This window comes from Sceloporus occidentalis, unplaced genomic scaffold (genome assembly GCF_023333645.1).
Source record: "Sceloporus occidentalis isolate IW3139 unplaced genomic scaffold, rSceOcc1.0.p SCAF_6, whole genome shotgun sequence".
NCBI classification, from domain to species: domain Eukaryota; kingdom Metazoa; phylum Chordata; class Lepidosauria; order Squamata; family Phrynosomatidae; genus Sceloporus; species Sceloporus occidentalis.
The window spans coordinates 120808872-120831777 of NW_028316986.1; the positions used below are offsets into that span (position 1 = coordinate 120808872).

At 38.8% G+C, this 22906-nt stretch overlaps 1 protein-coding gene across 6 annotated transcripts in view; it reads left to right on the forward strand.

Annotated features, from left to right (window-relative positions):
• Positions 1-22906, forward strand: part of CEP162 (centrosomal protein 162) — a 60773-nt gene that overhangs the window by 6388 nt on the left and 31479 nt on the right. For 3 of the 6 annotated variants that reach the window (XM_089530819.1, XM_089530824.1, XM_089530821.1), the window contains exons 4-11: positions 5568-5691; positions 7625-7738; positions 12858-13010; positions 14168-14317; positions 15795-15981; positions 16351-16418; positions 17724-17809; positions 21811-21838. In XM_089530819.1, the coding sequence (XP_089386945.1) occupies positions 5568-5691; positions 7625-7738; positions 12858-13010; positions 14168-14317; positions 15795-15981; positions 16351-16418; positions 17724-17809; positions 21811-21838 (910 nt within the window). The remainder of the gene's footprint in view (positions 1-5567; positions 5692-7624; positions 7739-12857; positions 13011-14167; positions 14318-15794; positions 15982-16350; positions 16419-17723; positions 17810-21810; positions 21839-22906) is intronic. The other 3 variants (XM_089530823.1, XM_089530822.1, XM_089530825.1) reach the window with 3 other exon arrangements.

Below are 22906 nucleotides of genomic sequence, written 5' to 3' on the forward strand. Positions count from 1 at the left end.
TGAGTTCTGGATGAGCAGTTATTATTCCATTTGATATATGCCTTATTATCTAATGATAAAATTCCAGTGAAAAGGGAAATTCCTTTCATGGAAATTTTATAGGTTTTTGTTGTGTGCATTTGCATTTCTTAATGTAAAACTTAATGGTGACCCTATCATGGGGTTTTGCAGTGCTGAGGATGACTCAGGGACAGGTTTCCATTGTTAAGCAGGGATTCAAACCTTGATCTCTAGAGTCCGATTCCTACACTCAGATCTCTACACCACACTGGCTCTGTATATAGGATTTACACTACACTAAATATGGAAAAGTGTAAGAATGGTGTAGTGGTTTGAGAGTTGGACTAGGATTCTGGAGACCAGGTTTAAATCCCTGCTCAGCCATGGAAATCCACAGGGTGACCCTGGGCCAGTCACACTTCCTCAGTATCAGAAGAAGACATTAGCAAACTCCTTCTCTTTCAAAAGAATCATAGAATCAAGGAAACCATGTTACAGGTTTGCGTAGGGTTGCCATAAGACACGCAGCAAGGACGAGAGCAAAGTATGGATAGGATCAAAACCACCACCCCATGAAAATTAGTAAACTAGACAAACTCTGAGCACTGAAGAGCAAAGAGATTATAGACCAAAATGTTGTTCGTATTCTCAGGTTGTACTATATACCTGTGATGGTATATGAAAATGGTGTATTCTTGTACAAATATCTCACACCAAGGGACAGTTTTATATATGATGAGATAGCTGTGGTCTGGCCAAATTTGGAGCTGCCGGATCTCATTTTCAGAATATTGATGGAACTAATTAATGGAAGCGTTTTCAGGTGCTTTTGTGAAAAGGATCAAAATATGGATCTTTGGTTTTAGCTTGTTTCTAAACTTTAGAGTTTAAAATGAACAAGAGGGGATAATATTCTTTATGCCTTATGCTGTTAAGTACTTTAAAGTACCCCAAACTGGTCACTGTGAGATCCATGACTAAATGGTAAATCAGTGAACCTCGTTATTATTCTGACTGGATGTGCGGGCATGGAAATTGGAGCAAATATCCATGTGCCCTCACACCCAGCAGAGCTCCTAGCAGCTGTGGCAGAGTGTCATCCTTTCAAGTGGCAGAATGAGAAAAAGACTCCAGTCTCTAGTAAACTTAACTTTTTCTTTTCTTTTAAGGTAGCATGTACACTTAACAAGTATTTATCATCAATACCTGCTCCATTATTGGCACTGGCAATGGAAAGAGACTCTGTGTGAGTGTGTGTGTGTTCAGAGACAGTGAGAGTGAAAGAGAATCCATGTGTGTATTTTATATATACATGCACCCATAATGGCTGCTATCTGAATGGCAAAGCTAATACAGTATCTATTGATGGAGCCATATAAGGGACGCTTAATCTCTTCAAGCATTGTGCAGATATTTCAGTCAAATCGTAGTGCCCATACTTTAGGGAGATTAATGCAGCCATCCTATGCATTGTAGGGACAGGTAAGTGGAATTTTATGATTTTGTGGGAGTATGTATTTTCCAGTTTAAAATTCATTCTTTACTGTAAAACACATGCTAGTGGTGATGACATAGCGTTTCCCTCTCACCACATCATTTCTGAACATGGCTCTGAAATACATAATGAAGCACATCATTAATGAAATAACCAGATTTAATTAATATAACATATTAGTTTTTAAATGTTGTTACTGTATGGTATTGTTATTAATGTATCAATAAGAAGCAATGTTATCTATAGCTGACTATATACAGCTGTTTTACATTCACCATGTTTGTGCATGAGTATACAAAGTTCTTGTTTGTCAAACCAGCATTGAAAAAGGACAGTTAAAAGGGCCCAGAGATGATTTTCTCTTTCATTATTTCTCTTTATGGTAGTGATCAGACAATTGATATATCATGGGTCCGTAATGGCAATTTTTCTGTAAGTGTTTCCTTTCCCAGCTGTTCCTTTACTATTTGAAGTTGACAAGATGGCTGAATATAGAAGATTTCCAGATCTCAGACTCAGCATCTGGGGAGGTTTCAGTTTCTTTAATTAACAATACTCTGAGGACTGTAAGCATCATCCAGGTCCCACTTGCTGAACAGAGGATGCAGTTAGTCACAAAAGAAACAGCAAGTGATAACAGAACTTGCATCAAACACCTGTCATTAGCTCCCAGTCCAGTTATTTTGGGGCATTGGTGTTGCATTAATATTTGTAGTCTGTCTTAAAAGCAGAACTTAAGTTTGACACTGTAATTTATAGGCTATACATTAAACCTATATTAAAATATAACTGTTTTCTCTGGATAGTACAATAGCGAGGGTAAAATATCTGCTGCTATTTTATCTCTACCACTTATTTTAAGGGATGTTTCATGTTATGATTCATTGTACAGAAAGTCTAGAAAAAGTATGCAGTCGGCATGTAGCTCGCCGTGGGATGGCTCAGACATAAGGCTATAGTCTACACAGCTTGATACAGCTTAGACTCCAAATCATGATTTGTTTTCCAAACTTATCAGCAACTCATAGTTTATGTAGCTTCCTTCATGGGGATGACATTCCATGTGAATGCTGTCCCAGACAGTCACTTGATAGAACGATGCCCCAAACCATAGTTTGTTCATTTTATTTGGCTATATTGTACAATTGGTGCTCCACATTTGCTGGGGTTAGTGATGCAGGACCCCTGCAAAAATGGAAAGGGTTGAATATCTCTAGCTCCTTGTTGCTGTTGTTGTGTGCCTTCAAGTTGTTTCTAACTTACAGCAACCCTAAGGTGAACCTATCATGATGGTTGTTTTTTGTTTGTTTGTTTGTTTGTTTTTTGTAAGATGTGTTCAGAGCAGCTTTGTCGTTGCCTTCCCCTGAGGCTGAGAGAATATGACTTGTCCAAGGTCACCCAGTGGGTGGGTTTCTATGGCCAAACTGGGAATCTAACCCTAGTCTCCAGAGTTATAGTCCAACTCTCTAATGTCACCCCAACTTTAACTCTGAATATTTAATGCCAGCAGCCTGCTTCTGCCTTTGGAACTATGAGTACAAGCACCTTTGAGGCCCTGCTGCAGCACTTGTGCTTGCTCATTGCAAAGACAGAAGTGGGTGGCTGGAGGTCTCTCCTTCCTTTGGCGAGCATAGCTTCTGCCTTAGAAACAAGCTAGAGAACAAAAAGGGGCTTGTCTTCACTTCTCCCAAAGACAGAAGTGGATGGATAGAAAATTCTCTGCCTCCGTGGTGCATGATATCACCCCTTTTGCCTTTGGAATGAGCAAGGAGAATGAAATGGCATTTCTCTCTTCTGGCGTCAGGAGAGTCAGCCAGCCACCAACTTCTGTCTTTGGAAGGAGCAAAAAGAAGCATCTTTGGGGGGGGGGGGCAGGTTTCTCTTTGTTTGCTTTTTGGAAATTGGCTTTTTGTTGGGCCCATGCAGTCTAAAAGTCTAAGAATTACCGTATATATTCATGTATTAGTTGACCTCATGTATATGTCAAGAGCAGTGTTTAGGGCCAAAATCATGGATTTTGGTATGACCCGTGGATAAGTTGAGGGACAAACACTGGAGCATGTTACAAAAGATATAAAGGGGGAAACAAAGCACCCACTTCTCCCTTTCTGGACCTCTCCCAAGGATCAGAGTCTCAGCATCAAAAATGGGGAAATAAGCTTCGGCACATGCACACATTCTCTCCCCCCTCCTGCCTTTACCACCAGGGTTTCCAAGCCTAATGGCTTGCAAAATGGGATACAAACCTCTCTCCCTTCCCTTTACCCCCAGGATTTCCAAAGCTAATAGTTTGCAAGACCTCAGTCTCTCCCCTCCACCCCCAGGATTTCTAAGACTCATGGCTTGCAAAACAGGGTACAGACCTTTCTGTGTATGTCTCTCTCGCTTCCCTTCACCCCCAGTATTTCCAAGGCTCATAGCTTGCAAAATGGGGTACAACCCCCCCTCTCTTCCCTTTGCCCCCAGTATTTCCGAGGCTCATGACTTGCAAAATGAGGTACGACCCCCCCTCTCTCTTCCCTTCACCTCAAGGATTTCCAAGGCGCATAGCTTGCAAAATGGAGTACAATCCTCAGCATTCTCTCTCTCTCCCTTGCCTCACCAGCTGTTTGTTAGCTCTGGCTACGAAGGAAGGCTGAGGGATAACATATGCGCACACACAGAGGAGAGTGCGTGGAGATTCGAACAGGGAGGCAAACTTCCCCCCCCCCCCCCCCGTCTTCCTTGCCTCAGCTACTGTTTGTTAGCTCTGGCTGAGAAGGAAGGCTGAAGGATGAGACACACACACACACACAGAGGAGAGCGCACGCGGGGACTCAAACAGGGAGCTGTTTAAAGATCCCTGGCTACGAAGGAAGAGTGGACACTTTTTTTAGGAACTTTATAAGCAGTATTAGCTTATTGCCCCATATAAAAGTCGGCCCATGATTTTGGAGTCCATTTTGGGGCATACATTTCTCAACTTTTAATCCAGTATATATGGCAACTGGCATGCACTGTCCTAGTTGTGTCCATGTGTTAACTTGGGGGGCGGGGTTTCTGTGATGGTTTAATTGCAAATGCAATGACATAGGAAAAAAGTGTTGTCAAATTAGTTGTACATCTCCTTCTAAGAATGTATCTAGGTGTGTACTGTGTGTATCCTCTTTGGGGGAAGTTTTACCAGGCCATCCTTTCCAGTTGTTTTAGACCTGAAGGGCCTTTTTTTTTATGAGGCATGACCTCTGGTCAATTCCTTCCATAGCCTCTAGAAGGTGTGGTGGGCCTTTTTTTTAAAAGGAAAACAACATCATTTATTTATTTATTTATTTATTTATGGAGAGGGGCATGGGAGGTGGTGTAGTTCTCTCAGATGTAGTTAGGAGGGCAACCCCCAGATGCAAGGAAATTGTTCATCCTGTTCTTTAAGGTGCCACAAATCTCTTTGTTGAATTTGTACGGAACTAGTACTGGGGATAACAATTTTCAGCCTCAGTACTACTTCTCTCCCAATGGCAGACATCATCTATCTATTTGTTACATAGAGGAGTCACAAAGATTCCATCTCAATTGCTGAAAATGACAGTAATAAACAATGTTAGAAAAGAATCTCTGGGTTAAAATATAGGAACAGAGGTTAGAACATATATGTCTTAAAAGAAATGCTGTTGTCATAGGCCTCAAACAGACAGGGCAAAAGCAGTGACCTGAGGCAGCTCCCATTCCAATTACTGCGGGACTGCGGCAGCCGCATGTGTTCAGCCTCAATCCAGGCCACCAAAATGGAGTGGTTTTTGTCTGCTTCTTTTTGGCCCGGTTCTTTTGCCTTGGAGTGCTATTGGGGCGGCTTCCAGCCACATTCAAGGCATGTATTGTCTAAATACTACATCCCCTACGCAGCCCAACCGTGGCCCTTTTGACCCGTCTGTTTTGCTTTTAAGTCCTGTTGCTGTTGAGTTTTAAGTGAATGCTTGATTCTCCTTGAAATCATTCATTGTTAAATATATTTAACATCGACTGGATTATGTACTGTTTACACGTAGTCAATATATGAATAATTGTAGCAGAATGAGTGATCCTGCTTCTGATACAGTCTCTTTCAGATGATTCTTTGGGAAATGAACCGGAAAAAAATTCCAGTGTTCCTGAAACTATTGGGCTGGCTAAGAAGAAGCAGCCTTTGCCATGGTGGATATCTGAGGATGATTCAGACGAAGGTAATGAATTTCATTCTGTTCTGATATCTCTGTGGCCACAAGGTGTCAGTCAAGGCCTTTCACGTTGATAGCTGCTCTGTAAAAACCAACAGAATGGCTTCATCTCATGCTATTAACAAAAGTTAATTTTCAGTTTTACTTATATTGTTCTTAAAATAAAAAATGTTAAATTTACATACTCGGTGAGATTTGAAATTGTGCAGGATACTATAAAGCATAGCATACAGCAGCCCTTTGAATGCTTCTGCTTACAGTATTTCTGTCTGAAGTATGGATCTAACAAATACAAACTTTAGAGAAATCATATTTTTCTGTATATAATTTGTGTAATCTATATGTAATAATGACTTCCATTTCTTACATACAAGAAAGAGAAAACAATTCATATGATTTCTTAACTCTGCTTTTTCACCCCACATGGCTATAAATTTGGAACAAGGGGCATGAAGAATTCCCAGGTTACTGGAAAGTGAATGATATTACAGAATCATAACAGCTGTGAGGGCTTTAACTGTGTGATGGCTGTCTCGTTTCCTTTTGACTTGATCCAGATGTACAGTCAGCAAAAGGGACGCTTCTTTCATTTGTGCTAGGCTCTTTAATCCAACAAGGAGTTGGGGGAAGGTAGAATTTTTATCAGTTCCCCTTCCCCCTGCAATTCCCTATTGCACATCCCATACATATGTGGAAGATTACATAACCATTCATCTTGGTTGTGAATTTTTGAGGGAACATAACTGCAGGAAAAGAGAGAATTAGCTAAAACTGTCATGCCCCCTTTTCTGCCAGTTTTAGCAACTCTTTGGTCCAAACCTGTTAGTTTAAATAGCTTTGGAACCTCGAAATACAGTCATCCCTCCATATTTGCGGCTTTGATATTTGTGGCTTTGCTTATTCACGGATTTCATTAATATGTTCTCTCTAGGACTGTCTAGGTCCTCCAGTGCAACTCTGTGGTCAACTTTAACTAAAAGTCGCACTGAAAGACCATTTGTAGCTACTCCAGTGCCATTCTATGGTCAGTGTCTGTTGGACATTGACCACAGAGTTGCCCTGGAGGACCTAGAGATTCCTAGAGAGGTGTCCTCTCAGGTAAAACAGTGTTTTTGTTATTTGCGGTTTTTCCATATTCATGGGGGTCTTGTTCCCCTAACCCTAGCGAATATAGAGGGACAACTATATTGTTAGCAGGCAACTAAAGTCTTAGGCTGCATCCAAACTGCAGAATTAATGCAGTTTGACACTGCTTTGACTGCCATGGCTTTGTGCTGTGGCTTTCTGGGATTGGTAGCTTTGTGAGATATTTAGCCTTCTCTGTCAAAGAACTCTGGTGCCGCAACAGATTACAAGTCCCATGATTCCATAGCATGGAGCCATGACAGTTAAAGCGATATCAAACTGCATTAATTCTGCAGTGTAGCAACAGCCTGAGTAGCTCAGTAATTTTTGAAGAGAAGAGTGTGATTATTGCTCTGAGTATTCTTGGATGGTTGAAGAAATTGATTTACTGTAGAAGTATGGAATGTGCCTATAGTATATTACTGTGATGGTGTTCTTGAATCATTATGTTCCCAGGCAAAGTTTGGGTTGTAATCCCAATTTACCCACAGCTGATGGGTAAATAAGCTAAAGTTATTACAATAAAGCTTTCAAAGAGACAACCATGTTAGTCTGATTCAATATAAAAAAGAAAGGGGGTGGAGGAATCCAGTAGCGCCTTTGACACTGATTTGTTTTAAGATAAGATTTCATAAATATCAGGAAGTGGATTGTAATCTATGGAAGGTTCCCCTTCCCCACCCTGTTTTCATGTGTATACTGGATAAACCTCTCCTCTTTGATTATTTTTAAAGCATTCTTTATTTGTTTTGCTTTTTGTCAGCACTGCAATGTTTTCTCTGTTACTGTATATATCTTTCTTTGATTTCCCAAGTTCCTAAGACAAACAAGTTTATCAAACAAAGTAATGAGAAGAAGCCTATAGGGGATAACGATGAAATGGCTGAAGATGGTGAAGAGAAGATTCCACTTTCAAATAGCCTGTCTGGTACTAGATTAAATCGCCTCTTTGTAGATATTAGCATAGTCTTAGTTGTGTTGTACTGTAAGTGAAAATGGATTCCTCCCCATTTATCATGCATTTTCTTTGCTTGATAATGCTTTATTTCTGGTCAAATAAAGATGGCTTTAATTATGTGAGATAGTGCTAAAAGTAATTGGAGAACATAAGCTAACTGGAAAATGTTGGTCCAAACAGATGGCTCTCCTTGCATGGAGAGGGTCTCAGGTTCATCCTGAGCATCTTCAGGCAGGGGGGGAAAGATGACTGAAAACCTGGAGACTCACTGCCAGTACAGCATTATTTATTTGTTTGTTTGTTTGTTTATTTATTTATTGGCTTTTCCCATGGTTATCCCTTTCAAGGTGGCAAATATACCATATTTTCCAGCGTATAAGACGACTGGGCGTATAAGACGACCCCCAACTTTTCCAGTTAAAATATAGAGTTTGGAATATACTCACCATATAAGACTATCCCTCTTCCAATGCACACCAAATAAATTTTTTTAAAAAACCCATCAGATTTGATTTCAATATGGTACTTTTAATTCAAATACTTATGACATGCAGGTACTTAGCAGGAAAACTTAATATTATTTATTTATTTATTTATTTATTTATTTAATAATATAATAATACATTTTATTTATATACCGCCCTGTGGCGAACCAATCCGGGCGGTTTACAACATTAAAATAACATACAGCATAAAAACAATATATTTCCGTCCCCACTTAAAAAGTTATTAAACTGCATATCTAAATTAAAACCACAATAACTAGTTAGAACAACAATAAATTAAACAAAATAATACCAACCGATAAACCACTGCAACTTCAGTTCTAAAGAAAAGAAAAGGGGGCTTTGGAGACATTACTGAGGAGGGAGGAGATCCTGAGATCCTGAGGCCGGGATATTTTAGTCTTGGAAGGCCTGCCTGAAGAGATCCGTCTTGAGAGCCTTTTTGAAGCTGTCCAAAGATGTTAATTGACGGATCTCGTCCGGCAGGTCGTTCCAGAGCCTGGGGACGACAGCAGAAAAAGCTCTCCAGGAGGTCGCCGCAAGCCTCAATTTTTGAGGCTGCAACAAGTTCCTCCCAGAGGACCGGAGGGCGCGGGGAGGATTGTATGGGAAGAGGCGGTCTCTGAGATAGCTTGGACTCAAGCCATTTAGGGCTTTAAAGGTAATAACCAACACCTTGTACTTGTTGTATACAAAGCCTGCTTGGATTGGTCAGCTCTCCATGCCTGCCCAGCCCTCCCTGTCTCCAAGACATCAGAGCAGTAGCGCAAACATGGCTCTTTTTTCCATACCCAGGCGTCCCAGATGCCTGCAGCTTGCTCTACTCTTCACTTACACCCCCCTCACCTCATCATCGGGACCGCATTAAGTCACTTCTTTCCACGAATCCTGGTGAATGGATTTTCTTCTGCCGTACTTGTACAGCGCCGCCCTTGCTGCTTTCACACGGTCGCCACATATTGTGGGGATGTGGCTGTGGCCATTTTTGAGCTCCCCCCATCAGATACGGCAACCGCAGATTCTCCAGTCCAGCTCATAAGTTTCAGCACCTGCCCTATAAGACGACACCCAGCGTATAAGACGACCCCTGACTTTTGAGAAGATTTTCCTGGGTTAAAAAGTAGTCTTATACGCCAGAAAATACAGTACTTTGGGTAGATATTACTGAGCTAGATGGACAATAGTCTGATACATTTTAAGGCTACTTCTATGTCCCAAGGAGTTATGTAAACTTGCTATGCAAAAGAATGCAAACAGATAGCTGTGTTAGTCCATTTTAGTATAAAAGGACATAAAGAAATCCAGTAGCACCTTTGAGGCTAACTAGGAAGTTTTTAGCAAAAGCTTTTGTGGATACAGTTCACTTAATTAAGTATGAATCTGTTGAATTAGACTGTGTCCATGAAAGCTTGTGCTAGAATTTTCTTCATTCACAGATGCTACAAGAGTCTTTTATGACTTTTTATACTATGCAGTAGAATTCTTGTTTTCTTCTATCATGGAGCCTGCATGTACAGTGCACTAACCCTTACGCGGATGCATTTTCCATGGCTTCCAGCTTATGCGGAAACCGCTTGGGGAGGGAAACAATGGCGCATATGCCTATGGCGCACGCACACCGCTCCACATGCATGAGCCTCATTATTTCCTATGGGGTTCGAGCATAGGCGGATTTTCCCTTAAGCGGGGGGATCCAGATCCCCCCGCGTAAAGAGAGGGCCCACTGTATGATTTAGTGCAATTTTTTGTGGGGGACTAGGATGGAACAAACTTAGCCTAGACCTGGTCTTTTCTAGCATATCTTCAAGCTGTCCTGTCATTTACTTTTAAGTCTTGAGCACAACAAAACCTGAATGCACAGACTGTATGGTGTATTACAAGAGCCTAGTAGAAAGATGCAGAGGGAGAATTAGTATAATTATGATTCCTCTGCTGAATAGTACATTGATGGTATAAGACTGTTGTGTTTCAATTTATGAGATTTCCAATCTTTGCTTTTGAAGAGTTAGAGACAGCAAAAGTTATAAAACTATATCCTATACACAGTCTCATTGTTGGAGATGGGAACTGTGAACTGTGATACCTGTTTCTGGGATTTCTGTTTCCCCAGGAATAGCAGTGATCTCAGCGCAGATTCTGAGGGGGCTGCTTTCACCTCTGCCATCTTAGTGATCCCTACTATTTTAGCTAGGGGAAGGTTTAGTTTAAATGTTTCTATCCCTGTCCAGTGAGGGAGAAAGCGTGTGTGTGTGCACATATACCTATCTCTGTCCCAGTCAATACTGAATGTGGCCTCAGGGCAACAGAGGTTGTCCATCCTGAATTAGTACAGCATGCCTATGTTAACCTCAGACTTGCCGTCCTTGGATCTGAGCTTCTGCAGACAGCAAGCCCCAGCCTTTTCAGTAAGTGCATGTGCTCATGGCTATACACATGGGTGTGAGCGTGCACACGTACCCATTGAATACAATGGGACTTAAGGTCCCATGTTTTTTGTTAGCCGTGGCAGTGTCCGGAAAGGATCCCCCACGGATAACAAGGGACTTACTCTATAAAATTAGCTTTTCTTCCCCGATTAAATTATATGTAACAACCTTTGCAAAAGAATAATGTTGAGTTTTTAAAATATTGGTTATTTCCAGAAGTTGTGAATCACCATTGGAGAAAAGTAAAGCACACAGCTAATTTTCCCTTCAATTTCATTTCTTGGCAGCCCTCTCATTCTCTGAAAATTTCTCCATAGGGCAAGAAGGAACAAGTAAATATTGTAGGCTATGTCATATAGAGTTGCTGAGGGGTGGGGTGGTTGCCCGAAATCAGATGAATGAACTCCATAACAAATTCATAGTACTGTTATTGACATTTCATACTATAAAATAGTTTGTGGCCAGGCTGTCTGAAGACTTTTACCCATATCGGATTGCCCTCATTGATAAGTCAGTGTCCAAGCCTCACTTACTAAGCCATTCAGTAAAAAAATCTAGGTTGACAAGGACGAGAGATGGCTCACTTTTCTGACAGTGACCTGCTTTTGTGGAATTTTGTTCTGTTGGAGATACATCAAGCCCTATCATTGCAGTCCCTTAAATGGCCTTTATCAGACTGTAGTTAGGATATTACACATACAGTTATTTGTTTGATTTTATTTTTTACTAGCTATGTATTACTTATTTTAGTGTTATTGCTGGTTCTTATTAGTTATTACTCTCATTTCTATTGTATTTTATGGTTTGCATTTCTTGGTTATGTAATATGAACTTATTTATTGAAAGCTGCCTTGGGAGGAGGTAACCTCAAAACCCTACAAATATTTTAAAATAAATAATATAAAGTAGTGGTTTTCATGCAACAATTTGCATGAATAATCTCTTTGGATATAGTTTACTTGCCTTAATGAGTATTCCTACTTGCATACCCAAGTTATTATTTCATAGTCTTTCCCAGAGCTTGGAAAGCTACTTAAAATAAAAAAACCAATTGCCATCAATTGTCCTGGGGTGAAGCCTCTCAAGGTAGTTAGTTACAGTTTTAAAATGTAACTATACTTTGACATTTTAAGTTAAATGTTAAATGTTTTAAGTTAAATAGTTTTGTTATTGTTGACAATAGGTACAGGACAAGACAGCATTTGAAGCATTTATTCCATCATTCAGTGAAACCAAATTACACTAGAAAAGGATAAGAGTGATCTCTTCTTATCTAGTTGTAATAAAACTTAACATACACCTTACTGATTAGGGGAAGGGAAAAATTACAAGTACGACATTATTTGTAACACATTACTACCAAGCTGTAATCTCTTCTGTGTGTCAACATCATCTGACTGCTTCAAAGTACCAGTGTGAAATACCTTTTTAAAAATATAATGACAGCATAGGGCTGATTTGAGCCGTGCGTTTTTAAAAGTGTGCTGTTTAAATATGTACAGCTGATATTGCAAATACTGCCCTAAATCCAGTTGGTATTCCCAACTAGAATAGAAATCTACTAAATCCAATTGGTATTCCCAACTAGAGTATTCCCAACTAGAGTAGACTTGTGGATTCTGTCACTGATTATAAGTCAATAAATTCCATTGGTTCAGTTGATATCCTGTCGTTGGGCCTAACAATTACATGTAAGCCTTTGTATTTTTATTTGAGTTACTACAAAGTGTGTGAAGATCTAGGAAAGTTTTACAGAAATAAGCATGGATCTATTAATACTTGTGTGGTGATATGCAGTGTAATTTGTAGCATAGTAGCAAGTCAATTAAATATTTTTAATATTTCTTTTTATCCATTTTCACAGTTAAAATTTCACTGCAAATAGTATTTTCTATTTTTACTCTAGCCAATTACTTTTAAAGTCAGTTGAATGTGCATAATGCTACAGAAAGATGTTAAATAGAGTATGTTGTGTATTTTTTTCATCAAGCAAGCATAGTCATAATGTTTTAAGGAACTGACTAATTATGTATGATATAGTTCAGCCAGCAGTGTGAGAATAACTATATACTGAGTTGTTCTTGAGTTTGATAAATTATTATCTTTCTTTTTGGTCCCTAACCCTCTTGTAAACACTTGTGACTGTGCTGTGTGTAGTTAAAGTAGTTACCCCTGAACGTTTTTCAAGTGCATCTTGCAGCAAGGCATTGGCTAGATACAAAATATTGGAAAAATCACTTAAAGCAAAGAAAAGTGTGTATTTAAACAAAGAAGACATTCCTACTTCTGACAACCTTCACCATACTGAAGGTAATGTCTACTTTGGTTTTTCAGTGTTTTGCTTTTTTAGAATATTCACAGACAGATGATGCATACAAATTACTTCTTATGAGTGAACCTTGTTGGTTTTTACTGTCATGATTTGGTGTCAAAATGCCACTGGATGGGCTTAATTATGTGGTCAGGGCTTGGCTTAAGTATGAATCTAATTCTTTATTTTGCCTCTTACCAACTATCTTAGTTATTAATTTCTTAACTACTTTTTAATAGAACATTCAAAACTGTCAAATATAGTGTGTCCACACCATACGTGGGCACACCACATGTGGCTTCAAGCTTAAGCTGAAGCCGCACGGCAATTGGTCTAATGGTACGTGTGCCCATGGCATGTGCACTGCACCACATTGCGAGCACACGGCCCGTGGTTTCCAATGGGGCGCAAGCATAGACAGAATTCCGCTTATGCAGGGGGGATCCAGAATAGATCCCCCACATAAGGGAAGGGCCTACTGTATTAAAATCTAGCTATGAGACAACAAAGAAGAACTAACAGGGACTTGGCTGTGTGTTATCTTTAGCATCATTTTGGAAAGTGAAGTTGCCAGGTCATTTAATTGGTGTGGAATAGATTTTTGAGTTTTCAAGCAAAGATCAGCAGTTGTGTTCTGAAGAGTACCATGCACAAGCAGAATGTGTTTCTACAGATATATTTGGGGGTAAGGGTATTGATTTAATTTTAATATTGAATCCCCTCATGTGTCTTTTTTCATTTCAGGCACATAGAAACCATTATTGACATTGTGAAGTCGAAGGCTTTCTTGGCCGGTATCCATAGTTTTTGTGGGGTTTTGGGGGGCTATATGGCCACATTCTATAAGAGTTTATTCCTGACATTTCACCAGCATCTGTGGCTGGCATCTTCAGAGAGAAGCCAGCCACAGATGCTGGCAAAATGTCAGGAATAAACTCTTATGGAACATGGCCACATAGCCCAACCCCCCCCCCCCACACACACACACACACACAAAAAAAACCCATTATTGACATTGCTCTTTAAACTCTTATCATGCAGTGAAGTGCTTTTAAAGTCCTTTGTCATTTCATCTGTCTGACATCTGCACAAATTACTATGTCCTAAGTACATATTTTGGTACCAATATTTTCCCTCTGCTCTCCTATCTTTTTAGGAAAACATGGTACAAGTGGCAGTTTTCTGAAGTCACAGAGGCTTTCTCATTCTCTTGTGGAAGTAGATGAAGATCATGTTGAAGGCATTCAGCTCCATCAACCTACTGGTGCTTCTGTCTCTTTAAGCAAAGACAGCCTGGAAACTAATGGTAAATGTTCCTGAAAATTTCCTTTAATCCACTGTATTTTAGCTGAGATGGTATGATTAGTGACACAAAACATAAAAGATTGAGAATTACTGATTAAAACAAAATACTCAGAGGGATTATAATATTTCTCCAATTTGCTCCATTACACTATTGTCCCAGCCCAGCTATTTTTTCTAATCACAAGCATTCTAGTGAACACTAAGTTTTCATACTGCGCAGAACGTCTTTCTTGTTGAGTCCTGTCAAAGGAACCAGTATGGGCATATGGTGGTGTGAAGTCCTTTATTGACTTGTTTCACTGAAATATATGGGAATAGGAAGGCATGCACAAAATGTATATCTGTGGCTCTTAGTGCTCATCGATCTCTGGCACAGAATAGTTGTTTTAAGATCAAATCATGCATTCAGTGGCATTAGTAGATCTCTGCATTTTCTGGTTTTCTTCTTTAAGTCAGTTTATTTATTTATATATTTTCTTCATTTATATCTTACTTTTCTACCAATGATGGGACTCAAGGCAGCTAACTACATATTTAAATACAGCTAACTACATATTTAAATACAGATTATAACTATACAGTAATTATTAGAAGTATAAATACAAGAGTTGTTTAATATAAGAGTTATTTTAAGAGTGATTAAACAATTTATAAAGTTAAAAAATTAAAAATTCATTAAAAACCATATACAAATCTTAAAAGCAGCACCACACAGCATTGAAACCGCAACCCAGATTCAGTTTTTTAAAGCCTGATAGCATAAAAATGGTTTGACTTGCTGATGGAAAGAGAGCAAGGTCAGGGCCATCCTAATCTCCCTAGGGAGGGAGTTTCAACGTCTGGGTGCAGCCATCAAGAAGGCTCTCCTACTTTTCCCCACCAAACCTGCCTAGAAAGATGGTGGGGCAGAGAGAAGGGTCTCTCCAAACGACCTTAGAACTGTTAAGGGATTCATTCATAAAGGGAGACACAGCCCTTCAAATAACCTGGACCCACCATTTAATTAAATATATAGAAGTATATAAACAGTATAGGATAGTCTTTCCCATATTACTAATGTGAGGGCCAGTACAAACGGACCTAAAGGGGCAGCTTGACACTGCCCCTTTGAACACCAGATTTGGGCCACAGCAACCGCACATCACAGCCCTGCTCTGCGTTTTTCTGGCTCAAAAAGAAGCAGCAAAAAAGGGTGGGAAAAAGCCATCGCCACGGCAGCAGCTCTTCTGCACTTCTGTGGCGTGAGGCGTCTGAATGTTGCGCTGCCAGAGTGCCACAATGCTGCTCGCTATCTGGCCAGGCAGGTGGTGTGACACCAATTTGGGGGCATTGTCAGGACAGGTGTCATCTAAATACCACAACCCCCCCTCCCCCCGGCCGCCGCCAACACTTACTGCCAGTCTGTTTCGGCCCTTAAAATGGATGCATATTACCATCCTGATTTTTGTATTACTGTTTTTTATGCTTTTACTATTTAGATTCAGTTGTTGCTTCAGGGCCTAAAGAGAATATTTTGGGAATTGGATTGGATACTTTGGAGGAAGAAGAGGAAAAGGAGAGATTCTTTGCTGACCTTGAGAAAGGAGCATCATCTACCATTGACTATTCAAGATTAAACAAGGAGCTGGATTCCAATGATTCTGAAATGTTACAGGCATTTCTACGGTAAAATAAAATATCAGTTGTGGTAATAATATGCAAAACACATAAGACTGTAGTATGGAATGATAAAAAGTTATATGTAGATTTGAATCCTTCTAATTGTAGAGAAAAACATTCAAGTTGCTGAAGGTGCAATTTTAGATGGACAGTCTCATCACTTTATCTATGGAGATGGGGTTGTTAGAAAACATGAAAAAATGTGCTTTAGTACTATTTATGTTGCCTTTATACAGTAAATTTATTTTTTAGAAAACCATGAGTTTAGTCACCAGAACAGAAGAACTGTCTAGATTATGAATATTAGGAAGCACCTCTTAATGCTAATAATGATTGAAATATATGTTGTAACAAATAGTGCTGTCACATTTGCAGAAATCATTCAGAAATGAAGCAGATTGAAGAAGAAAATGAAGATGAACCTAAGAATCATGAAAAATCTGGTAATTGTATTTCAGTAGTTTTATGTCATTTTACTTTATATAACACTGAATGAACCATTATTAACATATGGAACTGATTTCTAAAAGACAGTGTCTAAACTGGTAGTTTTAATAGACAGATTTGTAGAAGCTAAGTCACTAAGCAACTACTTACCATGGTAGCTTAAAATGTAGTTTCCATACACAGAAAGGTGTATATATGACTGCCTACTGTTGCTGTCAGAATGCTAGAATGAATGGTCTAATCCAGGAATTTTGTTATGGTCCATATAGTGCATATAGAAAGGATTAAAGATTGTCCTCTTTTCTTTTAGGATTTAAATGCAGAATACAGTGCGTAGGCTTGGAATAACACTTAAACCCTTGTTCATTTAAAGTTTGTTAAGCACTGGAGTTTGTTTGCACTGTCTAGGCTATTTTCACTAGAACAGATGTGGGCCTGTTGGCTGAATGTGGCTCCCTGGTTTGTTTGTTTTTTCCACCCTGTCCCACTGCTAAATTTGGCAGGGCAGTAGCAGACTGCTGCTTTTCTATCTTCAGACAAGTCACATGGGGTGCCCACCTTGTTTAATGTGTAAATGTGATTTAGAGCAGCAGTTCCCAACCTGTGCTCTGTGAAGACCTTAGGGCTCCGCAAGCCAAACAAGTTGGGAACCCCTGATTTAGGGAAACAGAAGTTACTCCCCCCACTCCACCCCCAATTACTGGTTAATTTCAAACTGCAGTGGCAGAGCATGAGGGAAGAGTGCTAAAATTGCCCCCCATCCTGCTGTAGTTTTCCACCTCTGCACTAGAAGGAGTTGTGATTCCTCCTTTTGAAACATCATTCTGGTGCTATTTCAAATTCAGTTTGCAACCTACTGAAAGAGAATACTGGGAATGTTTATTCATTAGGGGATTTGGTGATTGCAGGACTCTAGCCTATGAGTTGAACCAAGATCTTTTCAGACTGACAAGCCCTAAATGTTTTAGTGGCTGAAGTAAAGGTCAAGATGAGTGTCCTCCATGCCATGTACAAAAGCCAAACAGACTGGCAGTTGAATCTTGCCTCTTCATTTCTATTGAGACAGTATCCTCTGTATCTTGAAGGGTACAGGGATTAGGGCATAGCCACTACACCTGACTCTTGAGCCTCAGAAGCAGAGGTAACTTTCTTGATTTGCATAATGGTACAGTTGCTTCTCAACCAATAGGTCTGATCTTTGGAAACATTGTATAGCTTTTTATACTGAAAATATTGTTGCTCCTGCCTTTTTTTTTCCTTTTCCTTTTTTTGTGAAAAATTAACTGTGTGCCTTGTTGCAGATGCCCCAGGTGACTATAGTGAGGATTTTGAAGAAGATTCAGAATCTAATCAGGACAATAAAGGTGATGTCGTGTCAGAATTAAAGGTAAGGTTTTTGAGCAAACGTTAGTTATTTAAACACTTACTAGCATGGAAATACGTAATGTGATTGACATCCAACTAAGAATTACCCAAATAGTTATGGTGCAGTTTTGAGTATGTTCACTCAGAAGGGAGGGCCCACTGTTTTCATTAGGACTGCTCCCAGGAAAATGTATGTGGGATTGCAGCTTCAGTAAATGCTTGCACAAGAACACCAAATGTCCTGATTCAAAGACAAGTGGGGCAACCACTACAAATATAGTTAATTTTTTGTTGTTGTAGTTAGCAAGCCTAGAGATGGGGCAAAAATATTGTTTGTGGATAACATTTCATATCCCACCCCTCTCTTTGGAATTTGACAAGTCGCTTAGCAGTGTTGTGATAACAAAGAACAATAAAAACATCAAATATCAATGTAATCTGAAAACAGCTGCAGATCCAAAGACAGAAAGGATCAGCAGCTGTATTAAAAGCCAATTGAAATGGGAGATTAAACGGTCTTAAGTGATAAAAATGGCATTTGAGATGGTGTGTTCCCTAGAGATGTAGACATGCTGCTTTTAAACCATTTTAAACATCTAAAGATAATCATAGAACATTAAAGGGCAGAAGAAAGACAATAATCCACTCAGAAATATATGCCTTATTTTATTAAATTTTAAATTAATTTACTAATATTCACAATGCTGAAAGTAGTAGATTGGTCATCTTTTGGAGCAGGAAAACATTTAAAAATGACCAAATAAGACAGTATAGTATTGTGTTATCACTGGACAAATTGTTATGGTTTTCAGAGAGACATCTGTGTTTGTGTCTTTTAGCATAAATTGAAGAGGGGGGGATTGAACTATTCAAGCAGTCTAACTGATTTATTTTAGCATAGTGCTAGTCTCAGTCTCAAAGATGCTACTTGAGCTCTTTATCCCATCCCCTTTTCCATTAATTAGATAAATGGAAATCCAGTAGATTACAATAATAGGTCCATTCTCCCTTCACAGTTGTGGTAACAAAAGCCATGTTGTTGTTGTTAGCTAGAGTCGACTCATGGCGACCCTGTGTATGAGACATCTCCAAGACTCCCTATCCTCCACTGCTCTGCTTAGGTCTTGTAGATTCAGGCCCATGACCTCCCTGCTTTTGTCTAGCCATCTTTTATGCAGCATTCCTTTCTTTCTACTACTCTCTACCTAGAATTCAGTCTTAATCTGTTCAAGAGCCCATTTGTTTCTCTTTTTGGTTGTCCATGGTATCCTCAGCACTCTTCTCCAGCATCACATCTCAAATGAGATGATTTTATTTTTTATCTACTTTCTTCACTGTCCTGCTCTCACCTCCCTACATGGTGATGGGGAATACAATGGATTGGACAATTCTAACTTCATAGTTGTTGTTTTTTCATTCTCTGAAGATGCCAGCCACAGATGCTGATGAAACGTCAGGAAGAAACTTTTCTGGAACGTGGCCACATAGCCCGAAAAACCCACAAAAAACTATGGATGCCAGCCATGAAAGCCTTTGACTTTAGATTCTAACTTCAGTTGTATCTCTTTACCCTTAAGGAACTTTTCTAGTTCTTTCATTGCTGCCCTTCCCATTCCTAGTCATCTTATTTCTTGATTGCAGTCTCCTTCCTGAACAAAGTTTAATCCAAGGTATGGGGATTCTTTAACTATTTCAATTTCTTCATTGTCTAGATTGAATTTATGTAGATCCTCCATAGCCCTTGTTTTTGTTTTCTTTATGTTCAGCAACAATGCCTGCCTTTGCACTTTCTTCATTGACCTTCCTTAGCAATTGTTCCATGTCTGTGATATTTTCTACTAGTAGTATGGTGTCATCCATTATATCTTAGATTGTTGATGTTCCTTCTTCCTATCATTACTTTTCTAAACCTGCTCTTCATATGATATTTACTGCATACAAGGTGCACAAGTAGGGTGATAATATGCAGCCTTGTCTGACCCCTTTGCCAATTAGGAACTATTTTGCTTCTCCATATTCTATTCTAACAGTGGCCTCTTGTCCTGTGTACAGATTTCTCATCAGGACAATCAAATGTAATGGAATGCCCATGTCTTTAAGGAGGTTCAATAGCTTTTCGTGATTTCTGAAGTCAAAAAGTTTGCTATATTATATAAATCACATGATGATTCTCTCTTGGAATTCTTTGATACACTCCATTAGCCATCATATGTTTGCAGTGTGTTCCCTAGCACCCTCTTCCTTTTCTGTACCCTGCTTGCACATCTGGGATTTCTCTCTCCATATATGATTGGAGTCTGTTTTGCAGTATTTTAAGCATAATTTTGCTTCCATGAGAAATTAATGCTATGGTCCTATAGTTGCTGCAGTCTTTTTTACCTTCTTTTGTGTGGCTGGGTATGGATTTATTTATTTATTTATTTATTTATTTTTCATTTTTATGCCGCCTTTCTCCCAAAAAGGAACCCAAGGCAGCTCACAAAACGAGTATTGAACATTTCCAGTCTGTTGACTACCATTTTGTTTTCCATGTTTTTGACATCTTTTAGTTAATACTGGAGTTGATACTGTCTGTGTGGGGTCATATCAGTTCAGATGAAATATCATCTGTTCCTGGTGCTTTATTCTTCCCAGTTTCTCTTATTGCAGCTTCCACCTCACTTTCTAGAATTTGGGGTTCATCTTCATATACTTCTTCATTTCATGTGTCATTCATTTTTTCATCTCTTTTATATAGCTCTTTTGTGTATTGCAATCAACGTATTATTTATCCTTTGTCTTGTAGCATGTTGCTCTTCTTATCATTGAACATCTCAGCCTTTGGTTTGAACTTCCCTTTGAGTTCTCTTATTGTGTGTAAGAGATCTTTTGTTATTCTTTATTTGTTGTTGTCTTCTGTTTCTCAGCATTGATTATTATGACTATGTTATCTGGGAAAATTTATTTTCTGTAGTATAGAACATTTTTTCTCAACCTGGAAAATCCCCAGTAATCACAACCCGTTGTCCATTGTTGGCTGCAGATTGGGGGAATAAAGTCCAACATGACTAAGGCTGTATCTGCACAGTAGAAATAATCCAATTTTACACCACTAACTGCCATGGCTCAGTGCTATAGAACCCTGGGAAATGTAGTTTGTTGTGGCGCCAGCACTCAGTGACAGAGAACACTAAATGTTTGACAAAACTACAGTTCCCAAAATTTCATAGCATTGAGCCATGGCAGTTAAAGTGGTGTCGAAGTCTGGTATTTTAATATTGTCCTTTAATGGATTAATAGCTCTGAACATAAGCTCCCAAGTGTACTTACATTCACACAATTTTCTGTGACCCAGATTTCCATCTGCACTCTGACGTGTACATAAGTTTCTTTTGTGTACAGTGAACACTGTTTTTTGTTTTGTTTTGTTTTTTAAAGTATGAACCACATTGTCCATTTTAAACCATTGTGCAATCAGTTCACTCCACCAAGAGCAACCAGGATGCAATTTGGCTGCAGGAACTCTGTGTATATATGGGAACTCCCATGTCAAGAACAGCTATTTAATCCTATTGTATCAGGGCAATTTTTGTGTTTGATTATCAAAAGGTACAGTAAAACTAAAGGTATCTACCCATGCTGTAAAGATTATTTTATTCTCTCTCAAGAAGAATCATTAAATAATTCAATGTTATATTCAACTTTATATTCATATCCTTTTCTTTTAAGCTCAAAATCTGTGATGTTCAGACTGTTAAATTTCCTGGTTCTGATGCAGTGTATACATGTGAAAAATGACAAGCTGTGCAATAGAGGTGGGAATTGTGATCCTCCAGATGATGAGACACTACAATTACAACATTCTTTATACTGGCTATGCTAGCTGGAATTGTTGTGACTTACAGTCCAGCATCTGGACAATCATATGCTTCCTATCCGTAGTGTACAACCATGGCAGTAATAATGCGATTTATTTCTTTTTCGGTAAAAAGTTTACATTTTTCCAAATCCATCTCTGTTTATACATGTTCTCTTATTTTTTAGAAAGAAAAGACTAGCATGCTGGCTAAAGGTACAAAATTCAAAAGCCGTAAAAAAAATTATACATATAACATACCGCTTAATTTTTATGTATAGCTTTGCTGCAGCCAAACTTGTATGGGAAATAATAGAAAATATCCATAAATTTAAGTATTTTAAAAGATTTGCTCTGAATGCATAGAAAATTTTGCTTTAGATATGCTTTCTGGATACCTTTTTATTCTGTGTATAATGTTTACCACAGGGCACAGACCATTATACTGCCATTTATAATAAAAATATAAGTGTTTAGAATTCTCAATCCACATTTTTATCTAGGAGGATGTCAGCATAGCTTGGTGTCAAATCTGCCTTTTGACATCAGAACAATCCCTTTTTATTGGCTTGAATTTACATTGCATTCATTTGAAGAGGATAGTTCAAATATGTAAATTATCTAGTATTGGCATAACTTAGACAGCTGCCAGAAGTATTTATTTGATGCTTGAATAAAATAAAATAATGAAAATGCAGTAAAATAGTAAAAATATATTAGCTTAAACAGTGAAACTTAAAATTAAAATGGTTTTAAGATACATCATTGTTCTTCCAGCCTGGCTTACTACAATGGACCTTCCATATCAGAATTTGACTGCCTGCAGATTGCCATGGCCCATATTATTCAATGGTGGCACATGAACACTGACACACTAACGTGTCTGTGTGCATGTTGCCTCCTTTGAATAATATGGGGCGCAACTATCCACATTTTTTGCCATCTGCCAAGGGCCTGGAATTGAACCCACATAGCTAGGAAAGGTCTACTGTATGAGAAATGTGTTGTGTAAACATATTTACTCAGCAGTATATTTCACTGTGTTAATTATGTCCCTTTCCTCTCAATAATAGTTCATTACATTGTTCATAATATTTCATAATTTGAAAACTAGTGTCATTTGGTACAGATCAGCAATAGTGAGCCTGTGATGGAACCAGGACCCCTATTAGTACTTATTACCTCAAATATTCTGTAGTGAATTGTTTATCATTTAATAATAGAAGATATGTATTTCTTTTCTATCTAATCTATCATTAAATACCTTTTCTACTCTTGAAATAT